Source organism: Triplophysa rosa, linkage group LG15 (genome assembly GCF_024868665.1).
Source record: "Triplophysa rosa linkage group LG15, Trosa_1v2, whole genome shotgun sequence".
NCBI classification, from domain to species: Eukaryota; Metazoa; Chordata; class Actinopteri; order Cypriniformes; family Nemacheilidae; genus Triplophysa; species Triplophysa rosa.
This window is the reverse complement of record NC_079904.1, coordinates 11,023,289-11,042,338: the sequence shown is the minus strand read 5'-3', so window position 1 is coordinate 11,042,338 and position 19,050 is coordinate 11,023,289. Positions and strand designations below refer to the sequence as shown.

General features: G+C 37.5%; 1 protein-coding gene across 2 annotated transcripts in view; it reads right to left on the bottom strand.

Moving 5' to 3' along the window:
* gmds (GDP-mannose 4,6-dehydratase) overlaps positions 1–19,050 on the bottom strand; it is a 63,058-nt gene that overhangs the window by 38,107 nt on the left and 5,901 nt on the right. The window contains exons 2-6 of one of the 2 annotated variants that reach the window (XM_057352709.1): positions 16,733–16,777; positions 16,077–16,164; positions 15,962–15,982; positions 14,636–14,745; positions 523–715 (exon numbers count right to left, since the gene is read on the bottom strand). In XM_057352709.1, coding sequence (XP_057208692.1) covers positions 523–715; positions 14,636–14,745; positions 15,962–15,982; positions 16,077–16,164; positions 16,733–16,777 — 457 coding nt within the window. The remainder of the gene's footprint in view (positions 1–522; positions 716–14,635; positions 14,746–15,961; positions 15,983–16,076; positions 16,165–16,732; positions 16,778–19,050) is intronic. The other variant, XM_057352710.1, reaches the window with a different exon arrangement.

The following is a 19,050-nucleotide window of genomic DNA, read 5'->3' as shown; positions in this document are numbered from 1 at the left end:
AATTCAATTTTATTTATATAGCACATTTCATAATTTCATTGTTGCAAAGCAGCTTTACATACATTATAATTAAAAAATAATAATAGTAATAAAAATAAAATAAAGACTATATTTTTTCTATGCAAGGTGCATTTATGAAATTTAACTGAAATAAATACCACGTTGGATTGATTGCTGTATGTTGTATTCCTTAACTGTAAGTTTCTTTGGATAAAAGCATCTGCTAAATGAATAAATGTAAATTTAAGACATTGAGGCCCGGTTTCACAGACACAGTTTAGATTAAGCCAGGACTAAGCCTTAGTTGAATTAAGATATTTATGTCGCTTTTATGAAAATGCCTGAGAAGCATACGTTACTGGTGTGCATTTTGAGACAAAACAATGGCACTGATATATTTTAAGATATTTCTGGGCAAGTTATATTGAGTTAAGACAGGTCACACATTAGTCTGGGACTAGCCTTAAGCCTTGTCTGTGAAACCAAGCCTAAGTGTTTAAAAGTGCTGAGTGTGTGCTTTACCATAAGGAGAACGGGGGTAGAACGGAGTGGTCTCTTTCTGGGGAATCTCTTGCACCTTCCCGTAGAGTTCGCTGGTGGAGGCCTGGTAGAAGCGGACGGTGTCGGTTAAACCGCAGGTCTTCACAGCGTCCAGCAGCCGCAGCGTTCCCACCCCATCAACATCTGCCGTGTACTCGGCCAGGTCAAAGGAGATCTAATCAGTACCAATGCAACATGAATACATGAGAAACACATGACTGCACAAAGACATTTAATTCAGTATTATGTCACAAATTAGCACAGAACTTGCATTCACAAACATAAAATTGGAAAGAAAGAGAAAGGAACAGTACACGGACAATACAGAAGGAGGACCAAGATATCTATATGAATAGGAGGATATGAATGGAAATATATAAACATGAAATTAAAGTAAAAGAAAGAGTAATATAACTTAGCACAAAGTACTTTAAGCTTTTGAGGAAAGGCTTACTAGTTGATTTCAAGTGTCTTTGATGCCCTGTGCATTCATGCAACTGTACCGAAACAAAGTTTGTCCAAATTACATTAAACAACTCAAATGCGACTAGATAGTTCTGTGCAAACAACACCCACAATCCATCTTAACCAGCCACTATCTGTGCAGCCATAGCACTGCACCATGTGAACAGAGACGGAGTAATTAACTTATCAGTTAGACTTATTATAGCTTTTGAATTGTTTACAAAAGTCAAAGCTATTTGGCCGGCACTATTAAAATTGTGCTTTTCCACTGTCAGCAAACTAAGATTTGTTTGCACATTTTCCCAAATGGCAGCAGTAATTCCAGTATGTTATAACTGGGACAAATATGCAGATGTGCTGTGTAGAGGAGCACACTTTCTTCATTTTAAAAAAGCTGATTCAGCCACCTGGGTCACAGTGGTGGAGAGATGCGGTTCAGTACCGGTAAAGTATGCCAGATCGTGGTAGTCTGCTGTATCCTCTATAACCTTGCACTCAGGACCAGCCTGCAAGCTGTGTTCAGATTTCTGCACCGTTACCTGACATGCAACATTTATTTAAAGAGTCGTCTACTTTGATTTGACTTCCAATTACAGAAAGAACGGCATGTTATTTAAATAGTGAACGCAGCTCAAACCATCTGAAAGCGTCCAAAAGCAGACCTGTAATTGTTCTACATATATATATATATATATATATATATATATATAAATAAAAAAACGATGTTTAAAATTGACCATCAAGTGCACATCTGAAACTTAACATTGCCACGAGTTCAGATTATTGCACAGCATGTGCGTGTTTAAGAGTGAAAGGTCTCAATCATTAATTGAACGAGTTCAGACACAATCGCCCCCCAAACGCCAGAAATCTGGGAAATCCCTGACAGAAACCAAGATGTTTAAGATAAGGAAAGAAAGCGGGAGCGAACCAGTTACACGAACAAGTCATTTAAAGACACAGAGAGCCAACTCATCTGACCTGTTCCTCAGATTTTCAGAATCACACCTAGTTACACATTTTTCCATAGAGACAAGCCCTCAACAACAGGCATGATCTGAATTAGTCCCAAAATACCCAAGTGTGCTTCTTAAACCACACCTCGCAAACAAACAAAAAAGAGACTGACAGCTGATTATCGTGAGACAGAAACTATATTTAAATGCGTATATGCAAATTCCTATCGTTTTCAAATAATCCTTTTAATGCTTTTTGGACTGACTTGAGTTGTGTTGCTTGGCGCCTTCCCAGCAGCTATCATTACCGTTGCTGGGATAATTAGCTTGAAGTTTTTTGGACTGTGCAAACACGTTCCCAACGCCGAGCCAAGACCTTCAATCATGCCAGTTAGAACCAAGAGAGACATGTTTCTGTCAAGTGCAGGTAGATTTATGGCCTCAGATTGTGCGGGGAGGTGTCACGGCATATAGCCACGCCGTGAGCAATTTTCTTTTTCGGGGGGGCATTGTTTTCTGCGAACGAAAACAGCCACGACACAGATCTAAATCGTCTGATTGACGGATGGGGTAAATACGCCAAAATAGAGCGATTAGAGCACCACAGATAGAGTAATTTGGTTGTTCCAGCTGTTTCTAGTAGCGGTAGATGCAGCGTTGATGCGGGAGAGCGTGAGATCTACACACCGTGAACTTTTATAGACTAAGAAAAGACAGAAATGACAAGAATTTTGTTGTTTATGTAAGCGTGGCCACATTTTGCGCGTTATCCAAAGAACGTTGCAAAAGCGTTTTCTGCACGTTTCCACAGCAACTTGGAACTGTCAGGGGCAGGATTTACGTCTGACATGGGGAAAGTCCCCGGCCCCGGGGGACCAATTCTCTTTTTGCTCTCTCTACCTTGCTTTCTTTCTTAACAGAGCAGTCCTCACCAAGCACAAACCCCCCCGCCCCCCCCGCATGTCGATACTACTCCTCCTCTCCTAAGCACGCCAGGATCGGAATTCTCCGACTAATTAAATCTATGCTTAAATTGACACTTGCTCCTCTCCCGGCCCAACCAGACACGCTCACCTCATCATTCACTCGTTCCCTCAAACATAAACACACATGTAAACATGGCAACAGGCTGGATCATTATGGGCTGCGGTTGGGGTTGCCCCAGGCGCGAGTTGTCTGTGGCAATGGCAGAACGCATACAAGCATGTGTGTTAGATGAGAGGGAGGGGAGAGATCAAGAATCTACAAGTAATGAGGGAATAGTTTAGCGTGTTACAGATGTTCTTAAACTGTCTCCATCCTTGTAATAACAAAAGCTCTAGTTTTACCACAAATAGAAACATGCGACTGAACAGGAACAGAATCGGCGGATGACACTGTCAGCATTCAGCATGTCACTACAGTATGTGTGCATACACGCTGTAAACACTTTCAGCCATATCAAATTTAAACAAATCGGTTGACTTGAGCGTTATTTATTGATATACTTACAAGTTTTAATATAGTAACTCATAACTCAAATACTGATGCTCCCTAACCTTTTTGGACTAATGCAACATTAACTAAACATGTTCAAAATGACAATTTTAAAGATTGGAATTAAATGAAGGTGGGTAAATAATAAATGAATTTACTTGTAATGGTAGTTTGTAAATTACTTAATTATTGTAAGAATAAACTAGGTTTTATTTCTTGACAGGTTTGAAAGGTAAAGTCACCTTTAGGGTCCCTGCTAAAGGGATACTTCCTCCAGAAATGAAAATTATTTTATAATTTACTTATCCTTCTGTCATTTCAAACAAAAGAAGATATTTTGAAGAATGTTGGTAACTGAACAACGGCGGTACCTATTAACTTGCACTGGTTTTGTGTCCCTACAAAAGAAGTGAATGGGTACCACCATTGTTGGGTTACCAACATTCTTCAAAATATCTTCTTTTGTGTTCTGCGGAAGAAAAAGGCATACAGGTTTGAATTTGAATTGACAAGAGGGTGAGTAAATTATAACAGAATTGCCATTTTTGGATGACCTATTCATTTAATTCAAGCAATTTCTGCTAAATTGACTAACTTTACTGTGTAGGATGTAGGACCACACGAAGTGAAAATGATAACACTTGTTTTACAAGAGATACACATCTTGAAGTTTCATTGTTTTTAAGTCATTATAGAGAGATTACAGTGCACTTCCTTTCAAAAGGAAGGTGTTTAATAAGGCAACTGGTCTGCATGCTTTCAAGTTCAAAGGTCAAAAGCACCAGTTCCAGTTTACAGCGTTGGTTTACCGTCTCATTTCATTAACTAGAGAACAATACACAAGGTTCTGTTCAGTTCCTAAAGGTTCACCTTGTGTTGACAGCGACCAACAGCTACCACATGTGAGCGATCCCTGACTGCACCCCCACTTCGACACACACCGCATGCGTGTCTTTTCAGTTGACAGGTGCTGTCATTCAGGAGCTTGAAAAAATGAGGCAAGGTATTGTGTGCACTTTTCTGTGCGTCAAGAAGCCTACACACATACTAAACGGTGTCGAAACACTGACACCACATAAACTGACGTGCCAAGATTCGTATGGCTGAGCATCTACTTCACGGATTCTGAGATTCTTGTTAAAAAAGCTGCTCAAGTACGCATCAGGTTTACAGTAAAAACACACGATATCGTGAAATATGCGATTGTGAGAGTAGATGACAATGTTTTTAGGTTATAAATAGATGTAATTATACACTCACCTAAAGGATTATTAGGAACACCTGTTCAATTTCTCATTAATGCAATTATCTAATCAACCAATCACATGGCAGTTGCTTCAATGCATTTAGGGGTGTGGTCCTGGTCAAGACAATCTCCTGAACTCCAAACTGAATGTCAGAATGGGAAAGAAAGGTGATTTAAGCAATTTTGAGCGTGGCATGGTTGTTGGTGCCAGACGGGCCGGTCTGAGTATTTCACAATCTGCTCAGTTACTGGGATTTTCACGCACAACCATTTCTAGGGTTTACAAAGAATGGTGTGAAAAGGGAAAAACATCCAGTATGCGGCAGTCCTGTGGGCGAAAATGCCTTGTTGATGCTAGAGGTCAGAGGAGAATGGGCCGACTGATTCAAGCTGATAGAAGAGCAACTTTGACTGAAATAACCACTCGTTACAACCGAGGTATGCAGCAAAGCATTTGTGAAGCCACAACACGCACAACCTTGAGGCAGATGGGCTACAACAGCAGAAGACCCCACCGGGTACCACTCATCTCCACTACAAATAGGAAAAAGAGGCTACAATTTGCACGAGCTCACCAAAATTGGACAGTTGAAGACTGGAAAAATGTTGCCTGGTCTGATGAGTCTCGATTTCTGTTGAGACATTCAAATGGTAGAGTCAGAATTTGGCGTAAACAGAATGAGAACATGGATCCATCATGCCTTGTTACCACTGTGCAGGCTGGTGGTGGTGGTGTAATGGTGTGGGGGATGTTTTCTTGGCACACTTTAGGCCCCTTAGTGCCAATTGGGCATCGTTTAAATGCCACGGCCTACCTGAGCATTGTTTCTGACCATGTCCATCCCTTTATGACCACCATGTACCCATCCTCTAATGGCTACTTCCAGCAGGATAATGCACCATGTCACAAAGCTCGAATCATTTCAAATTGGTTTCTTGAACATGACAATGAGTTCACTGTACTAGAATGGCCCCCACAGTCACCAGATCTCAACCCGATAGAACATCTTTGGGATGTGGTGGAACGGGAGCTTCGTGCCCTGGATGTGCATCCCACAAATCTCCATCAACTGCAAGATGCTATCCTATCAATATGGGCCAACATTTCTAAAGAATGCTTTCAGCACCTTGTTGAATCAATGCCACGTAGAATTAAGGCAGTTCTGAAGGCGAAAGGGGGTCAAACACCGTATTAGTATGGTGTTCCTAATAATCCTTTAGGTGAGTGTATATTGTGCTGTCTGGTTGTCATTATATGCAAACATCTTTCAACACACAACACAGCGCATCCTATCTATGTACGTCAGTCTCGGCATATATCAAGATAATGTTCTTAAACAATGCTCGGTGACAAAGGGTGACCCGATTTCAGTAAGTGTCTTAACGGACCAGTGATATTTTAAAGTCGGGTTTAGGTTTTCAAATATTGCATTTGCAAATTCTGTTTACATAGGTGAGGAGTTATCTAATTATCTATCTAGTTATCATGGAAGAAGTTTTGACAAAATTGCAAAATGACTAATAGTCCTGGGAGAATAAAAAGAAATCTTCATTAATTAATTAATTAATTAATTAATTAATTAATAATTTATTTAAATTATTAAAAGTTTTTTTTTTGTGAAGAAATGACACATAAAAATTTGCAATATTCTTTTTTATGCATCATAAAAATGTTGGCAGGACAAGTGCAAATCTGACAAGACAATAAAAAAATCCTTATTGTGAAGTACTGCCAATTTCTCTTAATATATCTTATATAAATATCTTTTTATACACCTGGACAGTAACAAAGACACAGGCCACCAGCAGTGACCACAGGGGAGTGCAATGACTTTCACCGATAATTCAGCTGAAGCGAAGAATATCGACATGAAACCAAAAGCTGGAAAAAAATATCAAGTCTGATTATTCTCTGTATAATGTAATAGCTGGTGGCTTATGTTTTGGGGATTTAAGCGCTTCACATTACATTTATCATCATTTCAAAGGTCATTCATCATTTTTTTGAGTCAACTTTGGAATCACACACTACTACACTAATGAAATTAAAGCTGAATCTTTCCTGATCCTGGTCTTCCAGTGACTTCAGCCAACATCTCTGCTATAGCTATGATCCAAAATACCATCCTGCATTTTCACCCTCTTCTCTTTCTTACATTTATTCTGTGCAAACGTCATTATTGTGCAATTGCCATACTAATTATAATGATGATAATAATGTTCACAAAGGTATATTCAAAACAATTCTCCTGAAAAAAAGATAAGACCTCTAGGGCAGGGCATGAGACAGGAATGTGTCGGTTTATTCCCGCACAAAAGAAGAATTGTTTGGAGCAATACCTGCTTTTATTCTGTACGGCTATTTTTTTTACGACACTCACTCAAGCGATGCGTGCTCGTGTGAGAAAACCGACATATTGCTCAGTATTACTGCTATGTATCAACCTAATTTTTATTTTAAATCAACCTGATAGGTTGAATCCGATCTTAACCAACTTTATTGAAATACTGCTTTAACCGTTTTTCCAGTTATTGCATTTGCATTGCCTGATGTAAAACGTCCATGGCTTACGCGAAGCTAGCAATGTCCGGACTGCTATTGTTTACTGACAAGCTTAATGCTCTTTTAATACCTGGTTTAACACCGCAACTCCTTAATGCACTTTAAATTGACAGTTGCCAAGTATGACACACTTGTATGATGTTTTTTTTAATGACTCATACCTGAACAAGGCCAAGAGCACAATTGTGTTGCCATTCAATAACTATGAGAAGTGTCAAACCCAGGTACAGTAGTCTACTAAATGCTAAAACTGCCCAACACAATGGAGCATAGCTTTACTATTCTTTTACCTATTATTTAAAAAAAATGCTCAGTGTTCAGTTAAAAAAAAGAAAAGAAAAAAGTAACTGTTATATAGCAATAATAACTAGTACAAAATTCTAATACAAATGTATGCATAATAATCCATCTATCTGACTTTTAGTGCTCAGTCTACATAAAACAAACATAAGGTTGTTTAAAATGCATCTGTATTACAGCACCAGAGATATTTATCTCTCATAATAAAATGAAGTGTACTTTCCCAGGTGTTATCATTCAGATCAATCAAACCGTGTTTTAAACATGATGTAATGTGGTTTAAATAAAGCCCCGTTTGTTGGCGGTGACATCAGCCGGTGAAGGTGACAGGAGTGGAATGATTTACACAAGCAATTAACTCTAGGTCTGTGTAAAGAGCGTTTCAGTTCTCTAGACGGCCAATTAACTAACGAGAAAACTTTCGCTCAATTTTACACAAACTCCTACAGCTCAACTACTGCCTTGTTAAAAGATACTCTTGTCATTTGCGGAAACTATTCTTTAGTTAACTTTCACCGTGTCAATGACTTCTGCAATCTAAATGCTGTTTGCCTGCTTTTATCCGTTTACATACATGCATACAATGTTGAAGTCTTACGGGGACAAAACATATTTGTATACTTACACGTACTCTTCAAACACACTCACAAGTGAACATAAAACATGACACACTTTGACTTTCCCCGTCCAATATTACCTAGCTATGCGCTAATCCAAACACAAACACAAAGTTTACGCCAATCACACCCGGCCTAAACTGTGAGCAAACAGCACATCTGAGCCGAGTAAATAAACTTCTCCCTGTCCTGAGACGTACCTGCACTTCTAAGACGGAGTCAAAAAGAAACATTAATTGCTCACAGGTAACAGTAAGGTCAACACAGAATAATACTAGGCTAAATGCTTAACTTTGTGTTTTGTGCAATAATAAAATTGGAAATCTTTTTAAAGCTGTAAAGTGCCATTTTGTGGTACTGGAGACACCAAACTAAAAATCATATCATTTACAATACATTTACATTTATTCATTTGGCAGACGCTTTTATCCAAAGCGACTTACAAGCAGGAGAGCATATAAACATTTTGTCAACACGCTAAACAGTACCGTTAGTTTACAAGGCCATGCTACTAGGAGGATTAAAGCTGGAGGAAGCAAAGGAGAGAATGAACAACAATCTTTTTTTTTTTTGTTAGTCAAATGCGGAACAGATAAGTTTTGAGCTGTTTTTTGAAACTTGTGAAGGATGCTGCAGTTCGGGTGGAGGCTGGTAGTTCATTCCACCACAGGGGAACCGAATGAGTAAAGGTTTTTGCAAGCGATTTGGTGCCTCGCTGTGATGGAACAACCAGGCGTCGCTCATTTTCAGACCGAAGATGACGGGAGGGGATGTAGACCTGGAGCAGTGAGTATGTTTTTCAAGCACTTCAACGTTGAGCCGATGTTGTTATGTCAAGATTCTCAAACAATGCAAAAAACAAACAGTTTGCTTACAGTCATCTCCACATATTAATGAGATAGAAGACTTTAAATGGATACTTAGACGCTCTACTTATACAAACGCCTCAAAAAATTATCCAAATATATACATATATAAAAAATTATAAACAAAGTGGGTACTGTCACCGTTTTAGAAAATAAGATCGGTTAACATCTCAAAATGTGTTCCATGGCACTAAAAAAAAGAAATCTTTACAGCTTTTCAATTTCAAGTAAAAAAAAAAAAAGAGATAACACAGAGTAATGAATCAAGTTCTCTTCCTCACTAGTCCCACAAGATACTTCAGTCTCTAGCTTTTCTTAAAAATTCACTTGAGTGCCCGTGTTTTATTTGCCTCTCAATCTCAGCTTTAAGTGACAGTGTCTTCTACTCCATTGAATGTGATCTTAGTTTGATGTGGTCTAACGTGACTAATTGTGGTGAAGCTTTTCTATTTGCAGTAATCTAAAAATAACCGCAAGGTTTAAAGTTTGTACAAACATCAACATGTAAAGTACGCTGCCCTCTTTTTGTTGTAAAGCCGTGGCTGCGAGCTGACGTTGAACCAACATTACTGCGTTCAAGCTTCTCGTGTCGTTCCTGTCATCACCAACCAACACACTAAAGACAAAGTCCTGCAGGACACCCAAAATAACTCACATTCATATGTAAATGCACGCCTTTCTCTCGGTGTTGACACATGGACCAACCGACGCTGGTATATCCCACCTGAATAATTTAGGGATTTTTGATGATGTTATCGCCATTTATTTTCATATTTATGTGTGACTAACAGGTGTTCCCTTGTAGGTTTTGCATTTTAATATCAAAAATATGTTAAATTAATAATTAGATTTAAATATCCTGACAGGTGACTGAGCAGTTCGTTTTTTATTGCACGTAATAATTAAGACATCTTTGGAGAAAATATTTAGAAAATATATACAGAGAAAAATAAGTTATTTTGCTTTAAGATATGACTTCATTTTTAAACACTATTTCACCACCATCTATTTAAATGTATTCATTTTCATACAGTATAACTATCAAATGGCTTATTTTGTACTTGCATAATATCTCCACCTTCTTATGCTGCAAGTATTTTCATAAAAAAATGTTTTGATTATTGTAATGTATGTTCTATCTATATTCTATTATTTTTTTATTCCATTATTGTTTATTTTTTATTCTGTAATTTAGATCTGCTGTGATGGCTTAATGTCTCCAATGAGGTCCAATGTAAACTAATTCGATAAAAACTACACTTTGGTTATAAAATAATTATAAAGAAAAGAAACAGGACAACTCTGTGAAACTGTACTACAAAAACAAACCAACAATTATTTCTTCATTCGTGGACATCATTAAACTTGAAGTGATCCAGATTTCAAAATCACAGCTTATTGCAGACACTTGCCTTCCTTTTACATAATTTCTCACTTTCCATATATTTGAATAACTCAAACCAAGCTTTTGATGTGGATAAAGAAAAAGGCAAATCATTGTCAAAGAAACTTTCTTGTAAACAAACAAACCAGCAGATTGAAAACCGTGAATGAATAAACAGCACTCTGCTGCCCCCTATGTGTAATAACTGGTAACAGAACCTGTTTGCGTCTGTGTGTGTTAACTCTGCCACTCTTTTTGCCTAGTGTGTTGAATAAAAAAAGTAAACTACAATCAGTAAGTATCACTGATCTTCCAATTCATTATTTCAGGCACTGACTACAATACTTATTCTTAATGAACTCTCCCTAGTAGGCTAATACAAGTTACAAGTTATGCTTAAACTATGTATAAGGTGTAAATAAAACAAGTTTGTTTATTTTTTCAGAATGTAGTATGACAACGTTTGTCATTGGTATGACAATGGTTTCTGAAATATGAACTACTCAATCTACGCGTATGTTTTTGCATCTACAAGGAACCACAGGGAACGTTTCTAATATCTGTCATTGCAAAAAAATGAAGCTTCCTCATTGGACAACTAGTTATGTATATTTAAAAGGATTGATGCCTTTTCTTTAATGTTTTTCAGTGAGTTTCCATCTGAATAATTTAGTTCTATTTTAACACAGCTGCTGTCTATCTGTATGTGTTTAGCAGGCCTGCAGGTGCTGTGGCATCTCTTTCAGTTCAACTGACGTATAAACCCACCAAGGCATATTTATAATTTTATACAATTTACTCCAATATTCTACTGCTCTAAATGGTCAATTTACTGTAGAACTACACAGAATAGACTGAACAAATACTATTTGCAATACAGTATGCATATTATAATTTTTTTTATAATTCACAACTTTCAAAAAATAAGTCGGTAAGAATTGTTGTAGGCTATTTGTCAACATTACTAAAAGCATAAATGCTGAAAAACTCCTGCTTTAGTTTATCACTATTTGTTAATGTTAGTTAATGTCAATACAATTGTCCATGTTCGTTCATGGTCCATTAACTAATGATAACAGATACAACTTTGATTTTGAAAATGTATTAGTAGATGCTGAATTGAACATCAACTAAGATTTACAAAAGCTGTAGAACTGTTGAGTTGATAAGTATGCAAAATACAACCTTTGGAAAGTGTTCTTTACTTTCTAAATAAATATTGTTATTGACAACTTATCACTTCGTGCAGTTCAAAAAACGTTTCCATAATATCACATCAAATATGAATAACGTTACTATTCTCTAAAATGGCTTTTTGAGCACAAATTGAAAGTACAGTACTCTATATTCTATAGATTCTGTCATAGTAAATCCAATAATCATTGGATTTATTGAAATCCAAACAAATCCTGACAAATAAAATCAAGCCCTCACTAAAAAAATTATGATTTTACGATACTGTTCACTTTATTTAAACGATTCATTTTGTTTCAACACCACTGTATTAGGTTTTATGTTCAAACACAATTGCATTTTGTTAAACGGACTTAAAACAGTTATGCTTTGGCTTAACTAAATGTTTACATTTTTAAATAATATGTTTCAATCAAGTAGATCCAAAAAAAACATTTGATGCTTGTTCAATTTACTTAAATAAATCAAGTTAACACAACACAATTATTTTGAAACAATTTACTTAATCCATTTGAGTTGAGATACATAAAGTTTATCATACATTAAGTATTCGAGTAGAGATAACTTATTTCTGTTATGTGGAATCACTGTCCATAATTGAATTAAGTTAAAGTATCATTTTTTTGAGTGCTGCCCTATAATATTATGGGATTAATAATGTAGGTCAATGTGTGGAAAATTAATGTTGGAAATACCAGGGGCGTCGCTAGACCCCTTTTACTGGGGCACGTGCCCCAGTATAAATCTGCTGTGCCCCAGTATAAATTTCAAGTTTTAACAATTTTGTTTATTTGTTCAATTTACATTGAAAATAGCGGCAGATCTATATGCAACGTCGTAACCTAATTCATGCTTGTAAAAGCGAAGCAGTTGCGCATTTTAACTGGTCCGAAAATACAAACTGTGCCATACTTTCGCGCAGTAATCTGTGTCTGCGCACGTCTGTGTGTTTCCTTGCAAAAACTATAGCACGCAGCTGCGCAGTGGGTGACGACACGCAACTGAGGTAGGCTATGAAAACATGACGAAACTAAAGTACATTTCTAAATAATATCGATCATCTTATTCTGACTCGATCGTTAATAGCCCCTGTAGATGGACACCAGAATCTGTTCAAACATAACAGAAAGGAGAGATGATGATTTTGAGGGATGTAAGACTTGATAAACAAACTACTGTACATGCCCAGCCAGTCAGGTCTCAGACATTAGAGGAAAATGTCTCAGGAAAACCTTTGTCAAGTTTGTAAAACTGCATTGTTGCTTAGAAAAACATTTGTGTTCTGTACTTTCAGAAATGAAATGAATATTTAATGTATAGCTCTAGTTTAGGACAATACATAAAACGTTGCCAGTACCTATGGCTGAGATAACTATGTGCTATAAGCAGTACAGTTTAATGCAGTAGTTGGTTCAAAAAATGAACCAACTTTGTTTGGACTTGGCTGTGAAACCAGAAAATATTGTTTTTTTTGTAATTGTAATACAGTGCATGCAAACATGTTAATAAAGTTTATGTTAAGTATGTTGAAGATGAATATTTTAAATACATAAATGTTTACCTTCCCCAGTATAGTTGCAATGCAGGAATAGTGGTTTAAGCAAGGGAAGTTTGTTCAGTGCATTGTGTTGCATACTTCTTGCGCACAGCAGGTTTTAAAGAAAAAAGTGATAGAAAAAGTAATGGCGGCCTGTGCCCCAGTAGAGGTTTAGGTCTAGCAACGCCTCTGGGAAATACCCCACATTGCTTTCAACTGCTAGTCCACATACTTTTTCTGCAGAAACTCATCTTACTATTGTAACTGTTGTTTTCTGTGTGGTTGAAAAGGCTTTAATACCCAGTTGAGCACATTTCATTGGTCAGTCTCAAATGTTTCCTGTGACTGGGCATAAGAGCATCATGAGTAACTGAATGAAGCAGCATCAATATCAATGCCTCATTTCCCTCCCCCGGCAGTATATCTGTCTTTTTCAGTTTTTGATCTCGTTTCATCATCTTTCTCTCCCCCACTTTAACCTGCGTTTCAGCTTGCTTCCCATAAATTACCCTGTGGAGCACCCACACAGAAGTTCACACAGAGCATCTGATGGCCAGCTCTCTGACTAACATCCCCCTGACCTCATCCCAGATGACTGGACATTAAGGGTGTGTGTAAAGGAACAGAGAGTGAAAGGACTCAACAGTCTTCTGTATTTGGTTAACAGTTTTTTCCTTTCCGAACTATTACTGGCTGGGGTCATTTGCTCACCTCACAGACACTGAGAAATAAACCAAAGTCACTTTGAAACTGTGTGTGTGTACACAAATTTGGCTACACTTGTGAGGGACACATATTTAAAAATGTCCTCACGAATAAAAGCAAAACCAGTTGTGACTATTTGAAAGGCTCCAGATAATGTTTTACTTCAAATCTAATAATGTCTATGAAGGTTAAGTTTAGCAGAAGAGTATGGTCCATATAATTTTCTTAGCATAAAAACCCATTGGGCCTTATCTTATTTATAATACACAAGCAGAACCAATTTCAGTGCAAAACACACTTAAATAATTTGCACCTAAACTGTTGCATTTGATTAAAGGTGCAGTGTATGAAATTTAGCTGCATCTAGTGGTGAGGTTGCGAATTGCAAGTAACAGCTCACTCCACCCCTCCCCTTCGAAGCACTACAGTGGCTGACACAGGATTGAGATGTCGTCTTGTCACGTTTTCAATTCTGTGCCAAAGGAGATAAGATATTTGCAAATTTGTGTGTGCTACTGTAGAAACAACATGGTGAATTCCATGCAAGGGGACTGGCAAGGGGTGTATGTAGATAGAAATAGCTCATTCTAAGGTAATAAAAACATAACGCTTCATTATGTAAGTTCTTTATACACCTCTAAAGACATAGTTATGTATATTATATTGTATTTCTGTCAATAGATCCTCCAAAAAAAGATACACTGGACCTTTAAATGGGAGGATTATGGCAAGAATTGATTCGTGAGACAGACGGAATGAAACGCAGAGAGAAAGAAAATGTTTTACCTTGACATGACTCTGTGCTCCCAGGTTATATATTTCAGTGGGTTTGACTTCATTGATAATCTTCACCAAGCATGTGCTGTCAGTCAAATCACCATAGTGCAACTTCATGTCTATGAGTCACATGTGTATGTGAGGGAAAAAGCACAGGTACAAATTAAGGAATATTTACTTAATCTCTTTTTTAACTTCACATTTAAAAATGTTTATATGACTATACGTCAAGTCTGGTGAAAAAGTTTAGAAAGAGTTGATCCTCCAGACCTGCTTAGACAAACTTGCTCTCCCTCTCTCTTACAAGCTCACACACACACACACACACACACACACACACACACACTTAGGTTTAAAGGCACAGCCAATTAAAAAATGAGAATTCTGTTATTGTTTATTTATCCTCACGTCATTCCAAACCGTAAGACTTTCTTTATTCTCTGGAACACAAATGGGGGATTTTAGCAGAATGCTCCAGTCACTCGTCTACATAATAAAAGAGAATAGACTGAGGTTTCAAAATTGCATTGTGTATCATAAATGCCCCAAATGAGGTATATGACACATCTTCTGATGTCATACAATAAATATGATAGTAACGGGGTTAAGAACAGACCAACATTGTCGTCAGTTACAATATTTCTTGTGAGCCATGACCAGATCATAAAGCAAGTTGAACATGGGAAATCATAATGTGATTTATGAATAAGTCTGATGATTCAGTGAAAATAATTGACTTAAATCCTTAAATCTAAAGACTAGAGTAGATTTCAAACAAATTATATTTTGAATTTGAGTCTGGGGCAGACGCGGTTAGAATATGCTGTATACATTGTATAGATCATTTCTGTTCATTTCAGGGTGCTTTTTGTAATTTTAGAGCTTGATGGTCACCATCCTTATTTACTTTTAGTATAGGTAATGATATGGAAAACGTGTGTTCCACTAAAGAAAGAAAGTCAAATGGGTTCAGAAAAACATAAGCGTGAGTAAACAGTGAGAGACTTTAGTTTTTAAATGAGCTATTCCTTTAAAAGACAAACATCACCTTAGCGAAATCAACCGACGCATCAGTGCGTTGAACACAGAATATATAAAGGTCATGATCCTATGAAAACATTTATAAAATGATTGAATGATAGAACTATGACAGCCACCCATCACCAGCTCTACTAAAAGAAAAAAAAGTCTGTTTCTGGATTTTTGTGCAAAACTTTATATTTCGTTCTAGATTATTCTAGATTTTTTACCTTTAAAAACCAGATACAGACTTAGATTTAGACTGCAATTATAAAAGAAAATGCCTCATTAAAAAATACTGAATAAACAACTTACAACTTTTAGAGGATCCAATCCCTAGTGATATTTGTAATTGGTTAGAGACCATTCATGTGTTTACAGTTGTCATAAACGTGATTATTAAAGTCAGATGTTTGGATGTAAAACTCACTTCCTTCTGTGTGGGTTTGAGGGTTATGGTAGAGGTGCTCGATTCGGCCTGTGTTAAAAGAACTGGACCGGCGTAGGATACCATGAACCTGTCCAGGAAGAATCAGGAAAAACACAGATTCATAATAATAACATGAAAACCGATAAAGTCTTGCAGAAATATACACAGCCCAAAATTTGTATGAAAAGGCTTAAAGGGATAGCCAAAAATAAAAATTCTGTCATTATTTATTCACTCTCATGTCATTCAAAACCAGTTTATGACTTTTTCTTCTGTGGAACACAAAAGAAGATATTTTAAGTCTCAGTGGTTTGGTGTCCATACAACGGAACTCAACAGGGATCAATGTGGTTTGGTTACCAACACTCTTTAAAATATCTTCTTTTGTGTTGTGCAGAAGGAAGAAAGTCATACAGGTTTGACATGACATGACAATGAGTAAATGTAAATGATGAAATAATTTACATTTTTGATTGAACTATTCCATTATTATAAATCCAATACATTTGATTCTTGCGAAAGAATGACTTTAAAATACTTAAAAAATGTTTTCATATTTTGGTGTATGACAGTTTCGAAAACTGTACTGGGTCAACGTGAAAATGATTTCCTACGAGTTTGTTGGATGTTATGCAGGGTTATTTTGGATCACCCACCTCATAACCTTTAGCCAGCAGAAGCTCAGCCAGGTAGGAACCATCCTGAAACCACACAGAGGGAGAATTATTTGGAGTCTTTAGGACCCACACACATTTACAGCAAGCATTTCCCAAGAGAGTACGCAACACAATGACCATTTCTTTCTGAATTTCACATGCGAGCCAGACCACAGCGAATACACGCCTACATTACACAAATCCACACACAAATCCGGTTTCTCCTCACTGAAACAGATTGACAAATAGTTAAGGAAGGCCTACACGTTATATCACACACCGTAAGGGTCACACCCATCTGGGTGCATCTTATACACACACAATAGAGTCTAAAACAAGCAAACAAGGCCACAGTGTCAGTTAGTGAATGACTGCTGGATCTGTTTAAGCCACCGAATCCACCTGACCGTCAGAAAGCGACACTACTCGCACACAACGTAAACAAAGTTCAAGGTTTGCAGAGTCTCTCTCATTTTTATTCTCCTCTCTTTCTCGTTCTCCCTTTTACCCTCTCATACTTCCCGACCGCACATTCTAGAACTCTGGAACATTCCGCCCCAGCCATGGCATTCCGCCCCCCACTTCCTGCTGGGGTGATATAGGCACAGTCCCAAAAGCCCTTTGGGAAAAAATGAGAAAAGAGCTCAAGTAGTGCTGTGAGCCTGTATGTGTATAATTATGTGGATCTATATGTCGTGGACGTATATGCTTACACACACACACAATGTGTAAGGGATAGTTCACTCAAAAATGAAATCTCTTTTATCTCTTGGCCCCCCATTGACTTCCATCGTATGGACACAAAACCACCAAGACATTTCTTAAAATATCTTTTGTGTTCCTCAGAAGAAAGAGTCATATACATTGTTTTAAACAACTTGAGGGTGAATAAATGATGACTGATTGTTTTTATTTTTTGGGTGAACTATCCCTATAAGTGAAAACAAAATGTTTCTAATAGCAGATATGATCTTAAAGGAGTAGTTTCCGTCAAAATGAAAATTCTGTCATCATTTACTCAGCTTCTTGTCATTTTAAACCTGTATGAATTTCTTTCTTCAGCAAAACACAAAAGAAGCCATTTAAAATAATGTTGGTAACCAAAATACATTGGACCCCATTTACTTCTATTTTCTGTTACCAACGTTCTTCAAAATATCTTTTGTGTTTAGCAGAAGTAGAAGAATATCATGACAGAATTTTCATTTTGGGGTGAACTACTCTTTTAGGGACGATTCACATTTCGCCTCTTTTGCGTGCGCAAGTTCGTTATTTTAAATGTAGACACGCGGCAAGCGCGCACATTTTTCTAGGTGCGTCGGCGCCGCATCGAGATGGAAATAGTTCAACTTTTCAGAGTGCCGCGTGCACACCACGGGTCATTTGACTAGAGAAAGAGGCGTGGCTCGGGTTTTCCGCTCGATTTTAGATGCGAAATGTGAATGTCCTTAAAATTACAATTCATGAAGTGTGTAATGTTAGTAGTCTGCCAAGTTGAAAAGCCAAAAGTGAACGAATAACAAAGTTATTGGCTTGAGAAAAAAGGAGTCGACTATGAATCGCGCTAACGAGTCGTCTGTCATTCTAATTTCAGTTCTGGCCCCGGGTCAGATTTGCGTCACTCCGTGTAATGCCCGTCTACGTTCCATTTGTGACACTGCACGCGGTAAACCAATCACAGCAGACTAGACCATCTGACCAATACGCCCTTTTCACATGACGTCACGTATCTTCCGTTCTGCCGCAAAGCAGTGTATCGCCAGTAAAACTCAAGAAGAAGAAGTTGTTACTACCGCAAGCGCCTCAGAATGGAGTTTACCAAGTCCCTTGCACATCTGCCACAAATACGGCTAGAAGATGTACAACGTCTTGCAGACAAATTTTCGCTAACGACAAGATCAAAGCTAGAGAAAGGATACCAATTCTTCATGGAACAGTACATGTTTGATTGTGTTAGCGAAGGTGCTAGGATAAGTACTTGAATACGTGTTCTGTCAGTTTTTTTTCCCACTGTTGTTAAATTCCAGCACGACGGCAAAACGGAAGTTCTTCTTCTTCTTGTTTGTTGCAAGACAGATGTTATGATACACTGCTTTGCGAAAAGGCGGAAGTTAAGTGACGTCATTGTGAAAAGGGCCTATTGGATCAGAGTAGGCTGACAGAAAGGAGGGGATTAGACAGATGAATCGCCGAACGAATCATTTGAGAGTCAGTCAATGTAATAATAACTGCCAATTATACGAAATTTTAAGTGTTTTTACACCGTGTGTGTACGTAAACTTGTTGTTGGACACTCCATAAACCAAAGTAGGACCTTA